This window comes from Camellia sinensis, chromosome 2, assembly GCF_055761805.1.
Source record: "Camellia sinensis isolate YWXY chromosome 2, ASM5576180v1, whole genome shotgun sequence".
Classification (NCBI taxonomy): domain Eukaryota; kingdom Viridiplantae; phylum Streptophyta; class Magnoliopsida; order Ericales; family Theaceae; genus Camellia; species Camellia sinensis.
Genome location: NC_138962.1, coordinates 96,677,501 through 96,690,635, shown reverse-complemented (window position 1 = coordinate 96,690,635; position 13,135 = coordinate 96,677,501). Strand labels below are relative to the sequence as shown.

The window sequence follows — 13,135 nt, the reverse complement described above, 5'->3', positions numbered from 1 at the left end:
CATCTATTGCTGCCACCATCTTCTATCATCATCGTCCTCATTAGCCACCATTTTTTTGGCGACCATCTTCATTCAGAGGAATTCCAGGTAAGATCTTTCCTGTCCTTTGAGTTCATTTTGCCTCGGTTAGAAGCATTCGGGTACGTCTGGTGCTTACACCAATACCTCGCTGGTTAGAGACATTCGGATACACCCAATGTCTACACCGACATCTGTCTTTCCCTCTCTCGCGTGTGATACGCTGAGAGGTGTTGTTTCCCTCTCTCGCGTGTGATATGCTGATAGGTGTTGTGTTTCCCTCTCTCGCGTGTAACACGCTGAGAGGTGTTGTCTTTCCCTCTCTCGCGTGTGATGCGCTGAGAGGTGCTGTTTCCCTCTCTCACGTGTGATACGTTGAGAGGTGTTGTGTTTCCCTCTCTCGCGTGTGATACGCTGAGAGGTGCTATTTCCCTCTCTCGCGTGTGATACGCTGAGAGGTGTTGTGTTTCCCTCTCTCGCGTCTGATACCCTGAGAGGTGCTGTTTCCCTCTCTCGCGTATGATATGCAGAGAGGTGTTGTGTTTCCCGCTCTCACGTGTGACACGCTGAGAGGTGTTGTCTTTCCATCTCTCGCGTGTGATACGCTGAGAGGTGCTGTTTTCCTCTCTCGCATGTGATATGCTGAGAGGTGTTGTCTTTCCCTCTCTTGCGTATGATAAGTTGAGAGGCGTTGTTTCCCTTTCTCGCGTGTGATACGCTGAAAGGTGTTTTCTTTCCCTTTCTCGCGTGTGATACGCTAAGAGGTTTTGTTTCCCTCTCTCGCATGTGATATGCTGAGAGGTGTTGTCTTTCCCTCTCTCGCGTGTGATACGCTGAGAGGTGTTGTTTCCCTCTCTCGTGTGTGATACGCTGAGAGGTGCTGTCTTTCCCTCTCTCACGTGTGATACGCTGAGAGGTGCTATTTCCCTCTCTCGCGTGTGATACGCTGAGAGGTGTTGTTTTTCGCTCTCTCGCGTGTGATACACTAAGAGGTGTTGTTTCCCTCTCTCGCGTGTGATATGCTGAGAGGTGTTTCCTTTCCCTCTCTCGCGTGTGATACGCTAAGAGGTGTTTTGTTTGAGACTCTGGGTATCCCCAGTAGTCACTTTTGGCCTTTCCCGCGTGACGCGTGGTGGGAATTGTATAATTTTCTTGCATCCTTTCTGTTAGAATGTGTGAGACTGTTGTTTCTTATTCGCTTGCTTAAAATGTTACATTTATCGTACCTAGTATTTGCATTCAAATGTTTCATTACAGCTTTCTTTGCATGATCATAAGTTATGCTCTTGCATCGTGCATGTTCATTTGCATTTTTCCCCAGCCTGTGAGCATATCTATTTGATATCTTGCCTATTTGTCTAAGTCTTCGGCCTTGTCAAAAATGGGTCGTCTCTGGACTTTGACATTCACTCCCGTCATTTCATGACTTCCGAGTTCTGTCAAAGAGGGGCAATTGTAGACACTCCATTTTTGACCGTCCTAAAGACTTGGACGTCATCGTTTGAGTGCTCGATGATTGCGCATGTTCACGCTCGTTTGGAGTCCCCAAGGTTTTCGGTTGCGCGCATTGCCTCTAAGTCTCTGAACTCTCTTGGTTTTGTGCTTGTTTTAAGCCAACTCTGAGACCCCCCCCCCTTTTGCCTAGAGGGAGAAACAGTGGTGTAGACCACTTTTCTCCCATGTCGACCACTTTTCTCCCTTGTCAGCCACTTTAGGTGGTCAGTTGGCTAGGGTGGGTGGTCGGTCAACTACCTCAAGTGGTCTGCAGCATGCCACCACATTCTCCTCTCTTGGGAGACCCCCTTTTTGCCCTATCGACCACTTGAGGTGGTCGGTCGACTAGGTGGGGTGGTCGATCGACCACTTTGAGTGGTCAGCGGCCATTTTTCACTTTCTACAGATATTTTTGGTGCCAGCTGTGCCAGCTGTTAGGCACAGAATGCATCATTCCTACGCGTGTAGGGAGAGATTCAAGCAAGCTTTGGCTTGCATATTCTATATAAGGGGAGCTCTCTCTCCCTTTCAAAGGATTCAAAATTTTGAGGAGCAATTTCTCCCTCTCTCTCTCTCTAGAATCCTCTCTCTCTCTTCTCTTTTGGTGCTTGAAAGTGAGCTTTCTTCACACTTTTACAAAAAGACTCCTAGCCAAACACCACCATCATTGAGCTGAGGTTCTTGGAGGTCATATTTGAGCTTTGAAAGTTGGTTTTAGCTCAAGAAAGTTACTGTTTTTGTTGTGCTTCAAGGGTGAGTCCTATACCCTCTTTAAAGCTTTGTTTTGATTGCATATTTGGCCACCTTTGCATGCTATTTTAGGCCTTGCTTTCAACTACAAAAACCTTTGTTTTAAAGTGTTTAAAAAGGTTGTTTGAGGCTTTGTTTGAGTAAGGGGTGTCTCTCACTATTTTGTGCCTTATTTGCTTAGCTTCTTACTATCTTTTAAAAGCTTTTGGGACCATCTCTTTTTGGCCTTCTTACCACTGAGACTCAGAGGAATTTCAGTGGTGGAAAGGTGGTTTTGAGGTCCCAAATGGGTGGGGGTGGTCCCCCCTCCTCTTCTCTTGTTTGCATGTGTTGATGGCCCATCAAAAGAGCATGTGTTTCTATTTCTTTGTTGCTTTGTTCAAGCATATTTTTTTGACTTTACAGACTTGCCATAACTCTGTTTTTGGCTTGTTTGATCATTGGTTGCTTGCTCTTTACACTTGTAGTGTAATCCCACTTGCTAGCCTAATATGCTTCATGCCTTAGCCTATAATTCTAGCATGTTTTGGCTCCATTTCATCATGTTTTTAGCCATTATTTGCCATGTCATAACTCTGATTTGGGTTGGTTTGGTTGCCTCTTGCATGCTCCTTGCACTTGTAGTGCAATTTTGTTCACTAGCCTAGTGTATTTGGTGTTTTAGCCTATTGATCTAGCATGTGTATACTCTACTCCAGCACATTTTTGGCTATGTTTTAGCATGCTTTAGGTTTGATTTGAGTGGTTTTGGTCATGCATGTTTGGCTTTGCATAGCTATAGTGTATTTGGCTTTGCTAGCCTTGCACTTTGAGACCTCTAGCATGTCATATTTGAGCCTTATGCATGGCATAGCATCATTTGGCATGTTATTTCAAACCATATACCTCTATCATGTTCTTGCATTTATTGCCCTTTTGTTGTGTTTGAGGTTTGGGCCTTATGCTTCGCTTGTGAGCCAACTTGCATGCATGTTTGTCTAAACTTTTGGGCTATCATTTCAGCATGTTTCAGCCTCTGTTTTGGCATGTTTTAGGTTTGTCCATAGCTGGTTTGACCATTTGTGCTTGATATTGCATACCTCTTGTGTGATGCTCTTCACTAGCCTTAGTGTTTTTGGCCTTTAACATGTCTTGCATGCATGTCTTGCATGATTTAGCATCTTTAGTATGTCATTTCAATGCTAAAATATATGCCATTGCATCCCACTAATTCACTCTTTCAAAACTAGAGGACTCTCACTTTTGGATTTAACCGATTAAGGGACTAATTGGTAATCTAAAATGTGTAAACAAAATGAATCAAGTAAAACATGGCCAAGATAAGCATGTTGTTTGTATTGCATGTGTTTGGATCGGACGTTAATCCAAACACAAAAAATGTGGGACGTTTCGTACTCATAATGATGAAATGTGTCACATTTCTCGGTCACCGACGCCCTTGATTGTGCATGATAGGGTGGAGGCCTTTCGAGTCTTATGTGTGCATTCATTGAGTTTTGCGCAAGCTTGATCCTTTGGCCACCATGCATTGAAAATGCTTGGTTATTGGCTCGAGAGTCAAGTGCCATACTCCTTTGAGCTTGAGATATGATAAGGAGTATGGAAATGCAAATACACTGTCTTGCCTCTGTCTGTGCTCTGTTGCAGCAACATAAGGAATTTCAGCCCTCAAGGTGTTCTTGAGATCAAAAAGAAGCAATTTGGAAATCGGTGTAATTTTCAAAGATTCAAAAGAGTGTAAACAGAGGCGTCTTGAGGCAAGGCGGTGGATTTCCGGGAGGACGCAACCGAGCATGCATATATCCCTCACCCGCGAGGCCATTTATCGCTTTTGTTAGCTAGTTGTAGTTAATTACCTATGCTGTAATTAATTTAGCTTAGTGCTTTTGTAATATTCTAATTAGCTTAGATTAGCTAGTTATTCAATTTGGTTTGTAATAATTAAATAGCTTGAATAGTTAGTTAATTAGTTGGTTTGTAATAGTTAGCTTAATTAGCGTAGCTAGTTAGCTTTCATTTTATTCGGACCCTCCATCGAGAGGGCAAATGTTGTAATAAGTGTGCGTGTGTATGTGAATGTCTTCCAATGCCGCGTCTTTCTCCCTTTTACTTATCCACTTTCAGTAGTTAGTTTAGGACATATTTCAATAAGCATACCTGATGCTTTGCATGTTTGCATCATTCATTTGTCTTGCATGCACCACGCTCGGCGCATCATTCAAACCGCATTGTATTTCAATACACTTCTTTGAATACATATATCAAATGTCGCATTCATATGCCATCTTAGATAGCCGAGCCTACTTAGTTGCATTTTGCATGTGTTGCATTAGGCATTGTTCACATAGCTAGGATCATGCATTGATTACTAACTAGCTTCTGTTTTGGCTTGGAGTACACTGTGAGTGTTTGTGCTTTAGCATCCTTGCATGCATGTAAGTGATTGCCATGACAGCATGCTTGCCATGAGGCTATCTGCTTAAGTGTTTAACTACATAAATGCCTGTGGATGAAGGCTTCATTGCTTGAATTGGAATAATTCATCGAAGTGTGAGTTTTAAGCCCACTTAAGGGTGGCAAATCCGCGTTTTAGCCTACTTGCAAGTAGCAACTTCAAACCATTTTCAAAAAACAAACATGAGATGTTTTGTTCCAACTTAAGCGATTTGGTCTATACCTGTATTTTGTGCGCATCACATAGTAAGCTAGCTAATAATCAAACACGAACACATGTGTTTTCAAAAATAACATATCATGTTAGTAGAGGCCGATCTTTGATCGGGCGAGCGAGGGTGCTCATTTCAGGACCTTCCCCTCTCATACTCAAGTTCCCGAGACGAAGCAACTTTGGTGATGATGGACACGTAGCCTTAGGCAAGAGTCAGGGTTTCCTAAATTTTTCAAAAATAAAATATTTAGGTAGCAACTCTGAAATCTGGAAAAGCAGTCCATGTTTGGCGCTTTTTGATTAAAATTGATTTTCGAAAACCAATTGTCGGATTTGGATTTTTTGGTGATTTATCAGTCTCACATTGCACTTTGCGAGATTAGATTTAGAACCGTGACAGGAGTCCGAACTGTAGTAGCTATGAGCCCAATTCGCGCCCTCGCGCGCGGAGTGAGTTCAGGCAGTCTACAGCATCCAATGGAGTCTAAAGCAAATGTGGTGGAATATGCTCCTAAAGCAAAGAAATGGAAGTATTCTGGAGAAAATTCTACACAAGGGTCCAAATGAGGGGAAACTAAAAAGTATAAGTTCAATGGCAAGTGTTACATCTGTGACAAAGAGGGACATCGGGCCAAAGATTGCCGTAGCAAGCGCAAAGGCAAAGGAAGATCAAGCAAGAAGCCTGTTCAAACCAATATGACCGAAGTGGATAAAATTTCTAATGGTGTTGAAGACATAAATCTTTCTGCAGTTGTTTCCAAGACAAACCTTGTCGGAAATCCTAAAGAATGGTGGGTAGACACTGGTGCTACTCGCCATATCTGTGCCGACAAAAAATGTTCACATTTTATTCTATAATGGACAACAGTGAACAACTTTTCATGGGCAACTCCTCGACTTCTAAAGTTGAAGGACAATGAAAGATTATTCTGAAAATGACATTTGGAAAGGAACTCACTCTCAACAATAGCAGCATGTACCGGACATTTGCAAGAATCTAGTCTCCGAAGCTCTATTGAGTATAAATGGGTTTAGGCTAGTTTTTTAAAGTGACAAATTTGTACTTACCAAAAACGGGATGCATGTAGGAAAAGGTTACATGCCTGATGGCCTTTTCAAAATAAATGTAATGACTGTTGTACCCTCTGTTATTAATAAAAATACTTCTTACTTGCTTGAGTCTTCAAATTTATGGCATGGTAGACTTGGACATGTTAATTATGGATCTTTGCGTAGATTAATTAATATGGAATGTTTACCTAAATTTGACATTGATTTAAATCATAAATGTGAAATTTGTGTTGAAGCAAAATTATCCAAAACTTATTTTCATTCAATTGAAAAAAGTACCGAACCACTTGAATTAATTCACAGTGACATTCGTGATTTTAAATCAATTCAAACTAGAGGTGGGAAAAAATATTTTATCACTTTCATAAATGACTATACTGAATATAGTTATGTTTATTCAATTCGAACCGAGGATGAAGCACTGGAAACTTTCATTTAATTTAAGAATGAAGTTGAAACTCAACTTGATAAGAAAATTAAAAAACTTAGAAGTGATAGAGGTGATGAATATGAATCACCTTTTGGTGAGTTTTGTAAAGAACATAGAATAATTCATCAAACCACCGCTTCTTACTCACCTCAGCAAAATGGAATTACTGAAAGGAAAAATAGGACTTTAAAAGAAATGATGAATGTCATGTTAATAAGTTCTGGTTTATCTCAAAACTTGTGGGGAGAAGCAATACTTTCTGCTAATTATATACTTAATAAAGTATCCCGAAAGAAAGTGAAGCAAACACTTTATGAAATGTGGCATGGGAGAGTACCATCCTACAAATACTTAAAAGTGTGGGGGTGTTTGGCTAAAGTAGCTATTCCTAGTCCTAAAAAGACTAAGATAGGTCCTAAAACCGTTGATTGCATTTTCATTGGTTATGCCAAGAATAGTAGTGCATATCGGTTTTTGATTTATAAGTCAGAACATTCCGAAATGCATGTAAATACTATTATTAAATCTCGGAGTGCATCGTTCTTTGAACATATATTTTCAAACAAGACTAGACAAGAGACTAGTACTAATAAAAGATCTTATGATGCCATTACTAATCAAGATCAAGAACAAGATCAAGAATAAGAGCAAGAGATAGATCAAAATGGGGAAGAGGAACCTAGGCGTAGTAAACGTGCTAGAACCTCCAAATCTTTTGGTCCAGATTTTCTAACATTTTTATTAGAAAATGAACCTTTAACTTTTAAAGAGGCTATGTCCAGTCCTAAAACTCCTTTATGGAAAGAGGCTGTAAATAGCGAAATTGAATCCATTCTGCAAAATCACACTTGGGAATTGGTGGATTTACCACCAGGGTGTAAACCTCTTGGATATAAGTAGATTTTCAAAAGAAAAATGAAAGCTAATGAATCAATTGACAAATATAAGGTAAGACTTGTAGTCAAAGGATTTAGACAAAAAGAATGTCTTGATTACTTTGACACATACTCACCAGTTACTAGAATAACATCCATTAGAATGCTAAATTGCCATTGTATCTTTGTATAATCTAGAAATTCATCAAATGGATGTAAAAATCGCTTTCTTAAATGGTGAGTTAGATGAAGAAATTTACATGAAACAACCAGAATGATTTTCTGTTCGAAGAAAAGAAAAGAAAGTGTGAAAATTGGTTAAATCATTATATGATTTTAAAAAAAAAGCGCCAAAATAATGGCATAAGAAATTTGACAAGGCAACAATGTCAAATGGTTTTAAAATTAATGAATGTGACAAATGTGTTTATATTAAAAACACAAGCAAGAGTTATGTTATAGTATGTCTTTATGTGGATGATATGCTCATCATAGGTAGTAATAATGACATGATTAAAACTACAAAGAAAATGTTGAATAAACATTTTGACATGAAGGACGTGGGGATTGCTGACGTAATACTTAATATGAAAATTACTAAAACATCAGAAGGTTATGCTTTCTCACAATCACATTACATTGAGAAAATACTTGATAAATCTAGCAAAGATGATGATCATCTTGCTAGAACACCTGTGGATGTTAATTTGTTTCTTTCTAAAAATGTACAAGAAAGTATTTCTCAATTAGAGTATGCCCAAATTATTGGAAGCTTAATGTACTTGATGAACTGCACTCGCCCGGATATAGCTTATGCGGTAAGTAAATTAAGTAGATATATGAGTAACCCAAAAGAATAACACTGGAAAATAATTATAAGGGTTCTAAGATATCTCTGATTTACTCGTAACATTGGGTTAAATTATACTAGATATCTAGCAATACTTGAAGGATACTGTGATGCAAACTGGATATCAGATACTAGAGACTTAAAATCCACCAATAGGTATGTTTTTACTCTTGGTGGTGCAGCTGTATCTTGGAAATCTTCCAAACAGACTTGCATTGCTAAGTCTACTACGGAATCATAATTCATAGCTTTAGATAAAGTTGATGAGAGGCAAAATGGCTTCGCTACTTCCTTAAAGATATTCTAATGTGGCCAAAATCGGTACCTGCTATATGCATACATTGTAATAGTCAATCAGCAATTGGTAGAGCACAGAGTCATATGTATAACAGTAAGTCACGACACATTCGTCGTTGACATAACACCGTGAGACAACTACTCTTTAACAGAATTATTTCCATTGAATATGTGCAGTCTAAAGACAATATAGTGAATCCACTAACCAAAGGATTAGCTGAGAGTTAATTGAAAATTCATCGAGGGGAATGGGACTTAAGCCTATTAAATAAGAGTTACCACAACGGCAACCCAACCTAGTTGACTAGAGATCCCAAGATATAGGTTCAAAGGGACAACCGAGTTGTATATGACTTATAAGGATTACTGGGGAGTCAAAACTCCTATCCATTTCTATGATGAAATAGTGATGTCTGCAGTGTTTTAGCTTAAGTAATACTTTTAATGATTCTTATATCTAGGTATACCTAATGGAGTATGGCAAGATACTCTTCAAAAGAATCACCTATATGAGTGTGCACTGGGCCGGTTCTATGAGATTTGTGGAGGGCTACAATTCTCTAGAGCATTTATGAAAGACCAGGTTGTTCAGGGCCAAAATGAACACATAGTGAGAATTAAACTGTGCCTGGTGATATACTGTGTGAGTTCTATTGTCTTAGTAAATCTAATAGTGTCTCACAAAGGAATGTTCAAAACCAAAAGCTACTTATCCTTTGCAGAATATTTTCAATTTCTAAACTCTCTATAATTAAATCATGTTGTTACATTTTTTCTCCGTCAAATTCCATTCATGTGGGGGATTGTTTGAAATTTTGTTTTTATAGGCTTATTTTGGGCCAACTTTAAGCCCAAACTTGAGTGGGGCCCATACATCTTTTGGGGTAGGTCCAAAGAGGTGATGTGTTCCTTGCCTCATGGCAAGTCACATAGTGAAGACGGTTCATCAAAACATTTATGAGTGAATGGGAACTTGATATTGTTTTCGGGTTCGTGGACTGGACAATTAAAGAATTAAATGTGGGTTTCCTTGCAATACTTGTCCTACATTGAAACTTTAAGTGAGATTTTGTGAGTATATAAGCTCTAGGTGTACAAACTTAGGTTGGGCCCCAAGGTGCACTCCAAGTTTGTAGAAGGGAGGAGTTATGAACAAAGCGAACCTTAACCTAAACCACCACACACGTGCGCGCCACTGGCCGACTGAGCCGAGCCAAGTTCGGGTGCGAGGTGTGGGTCGGGTCGGTTCTAACATTAATTTTTGAACAAAATTTATTTGAATTTTTTCAGAAAATTCTTGCAGGAAAAATTATTTGTTTTGAATGAAATTAATTTAAATTTTGTGCCAAAATTGAATTTAAATTTATGTCCAACATTATACCTCTTCCAGTCTGAAAATTCCTAAACAGATTAAACTATTTTAACAGATTTTAACTGCCCAGCAGTTATCTGTCCAAAATTGCCAGCAGATTTCTTCAAATTTGAATTGCACCTATTCCAGTTTGAAAACAGATCTGTTCATCCCTGTTATACCTGTGATCACATATTTTGCCTATAAATACTACATCATTTCCAGCAGTTCGGCAATCAGAAATTCTCTTCTTGCTTTGAATTTTCGCTCTCTTTGCATTATTTTACATACTAGTTTTATAGAAAAAATTTTAGAGAGTTTAGAACACAGGTTTTGTTCGCCGAACAAATTGTTTAAAGTGCTACTACAATTTGTGAAGATCGCTATATCTTGAAAGATAGACGCCATTTATCCGTAAGTACCGTAGCAGGGCGAATCTATCTTAAGGATAGAGTGTTACACACTCGACTTGATTTTTTTGTACTTTTACATTTCGATAAAATAATTTCTGTATGTAATTTATTTTTATTTGTTTCAAGTTATTTATTTTACACAGAAGATTGTTCCAACGGTAATAGATGTCGTTTTCGTTGAAAAATGGCTGGAAAAATATTACGAAAAACTACAGTCGGAGGTCGTCATCACCAGCTAGAGACAGCCACCAAACGTAGTAACCAAAGGTCAAAGGTGGTCCCCAGTGGTCGGATATAGGGGCTAGTGGTAGTCATTGGCAAAAAATAAATTAAATAAAATAAAATAAAAAAATAAAAACTTATAGATAAATAAGTTTGGTCAATAGGATTGGCTCATACGCGCTCCAAAAATTTACTCACTTAGGTCTAACCCAAACAAGGCCTAATAAATGGGCTAAGCCCAACCAAAATGGCCCTGTTTGGTGTAGCCGTTAAAATAGATTATAGATTATAGCTTAACAGATGATAGATTATGACTTTAATCAGAAACTGTTAATCTGTTTGGTGTAACTGTTGGATTATAGATTTAAGTTGCTGAATAGTGTTTGTTAAATAAGCTGTGAAGTACCTTTTTCAATTAATTTTTTTTTTATTCACTACTTATCTACATTTCTTATAAAAAATAATAATAATATTCTATAATCTATTTGGGTCTTTTTCTATTTTTAAAAAAATAAAAAATAAAAAAATCTAAGAGTATAACCGTAAATTAACATGTCTACAGCAGAAGTTGATAATCAGAAGTAAGGGGTGAGCAGCTTCTCAGAATTAGCTTTTTTTTTATTTAAAATAAGTTGTTAGAATCAGAAACTGTTTGAAATAAGTTTAACCAAACTGTCAAAAATAACTTTTCAAAAGGTAGAAGTTATAAGTTGGGTCAGAAAATTCCAAACAAACACCCTCCATGTCCATAAGATAACTTAGCTAGGTCAGGACCACCACCTCTATAAATGGAAGATTACTACTTACAATACACACGCGACACCCTATAGTTCTCTCATGGTGGATCATTCCTAAGTTTATCAACGAAATATCCCAGACAGGAAGCCACCAGTTGGGCGGCATGAATCATGTTTTATTTTGCAGGTCCAAGCTTATCTCTTGTTAGATCTTTCAACAATTTTTTGTGAGATGATTTTAGGTTTCATAGCCATTAAAACCCAATTTTTTTTATTAAATTAAAACACACCTTAAGCAAGTTTTAAAGAAAAAATTAGAATTGTTTTATTACACAAATGTTTTATACAAAATGCATAATTTTTTTTTTTTTAATTTATTAACATGTGAGATAAGGGTAGAAGTTAAAAAATAGATAGGGTAAATCATACTCACCATCACTGAGATTTAGAAAAAATATAATAAATTTACAGTTTTGATATGATTCCACTAATTTCTCTTTTAATAAGGCTAAATGGATTAAAATTAATGTAGATTATATAAAAATACAAAAATAAACAAGATAAAATATTTGAATCAAACTCAAGTCGGGCTTAAACAGACAAACTCGTTTAGGGACCAAATATTTTAGCAAAAAAATTCAAAAAGTCACTATAAATTATCACATCACTCTCTACTTTTTTGTACATTTTTTTCGTAAAAAATAAAAAAATTACTAAAATAACATGTTTCCAAACGAAACGGGCTGCACAACTAAACAACCTTTCAACCTATCTGAACTAACTCAAATTGTCATTCCTTATTAGGGGGTATGTGCAGTATAGTTCAGGCGGTCTGAATAAAATTACAAATCAAATAGCGGATTCGTGGAATGGTGAATTGATAAATCGCGGTTTTGACAGTATTAGGCAAATTGACAAATTAAATAATATTTTAACCAATTATCAAATATTTACATAATATATAATACTAATTTATATAATATTTTTTTATATGTATAACACAAACTAAAGCCTCGTTTGGGAACAGGCTAATTTAATAATTTTTTGGCTATTTGATTAAAATATGAGCTAAAAAAAATTAGTATGTTTGGGATGACCTTTTGAATTTTTACGAAAAGATGTGGAAAAAAAAAGAGAGAAAAGAGAATTTTTGATTTTTTTTTATGAGTTGTTGGCTTTTTAATTTTTTAGTGACTTTTTGACTTTTTGACTAGAAAAGTCACTTGCCAAACGAGACCTAATTTTACATAATATATTGTATATATATAATTACTAATTTATAACAAATTTTATATTTTAAATATCTTTCATACTCATTTTTATTTCAATATTTTACTAAATGTTAATATATATATATATATATATATATATATATATTAACATAACAGAGTAAAATAATTTTAAAAATAAATTATAAATTTTAAAATTTAATTACAATTAATAAATAGAGCCGCATCGATTAATACGAATCCATACCCTTTAAACAATTAGAAGGTATTTGGACAAAGCAACGCTCTTAACCCTGCACCCTCCTCTCTCTCTCTCTCTCTCTCTCTCTCCAACGCAGCACAGAAGCGGTGAGCATTTTAGGGTTTTTCAGAGTCTTCTCCTTCATCTCTATACCTACATTCTCTCTGTCTCTTTATCTCTCTACTTTGTGAAGATTGTGTTGTATGATCGCTGTTACGATATTGATGTGGTGGTTAATTGAGAAGATAATTGTGTGTTGTATATTAATTTCAGGTGTGTTTTTGGGGGGCTTAAACAATGATTGTGCTGTTCGAAACCCCAGCCGGCTTTGCCCTTTTCAAAGTATTAGACGAAGGGAAACTCTCCAAAGTTGAGGTAACTTCAACCCAGCTGTTCATATTCTCTCACATATAATACATACAAATTTTCATGTATATACATAAATATATATAGGGATTCAAGCTTTATGAGTTTGTGGTGTATATCTTA

The 13,135-nt window shown here is 36.8% G+C and overlaps 1 protein-coding gene across 1 annotated transcript in view; it reads left to right on the top strand.

The window, feature by feature from the left end:
- Positions 1-12,615: 12,615 nt before the first annotated feature.
- Positions 12,616-13,135, top strand: part of LOC114268838 (putative nucleolar protein 5-2) — a 4,628-nt gene continuing 4,108 nt past the window's right edge. The window contains exons 1-2 of the mRNA XM_028210070.2: positions 12,616-12,753; positions 12,920-13,021. Of these exons, the coding sequence (XP_028065871.2) occupies positions 12,944-13,021 (78 nt within the window). The 5' untranslated portion in view covers positions 12,616-12,753; positions 12,920-12,943. The remainder of the gene's footprint in view (positions 12,754-12,919; positions 13,022-13,135) is intronic.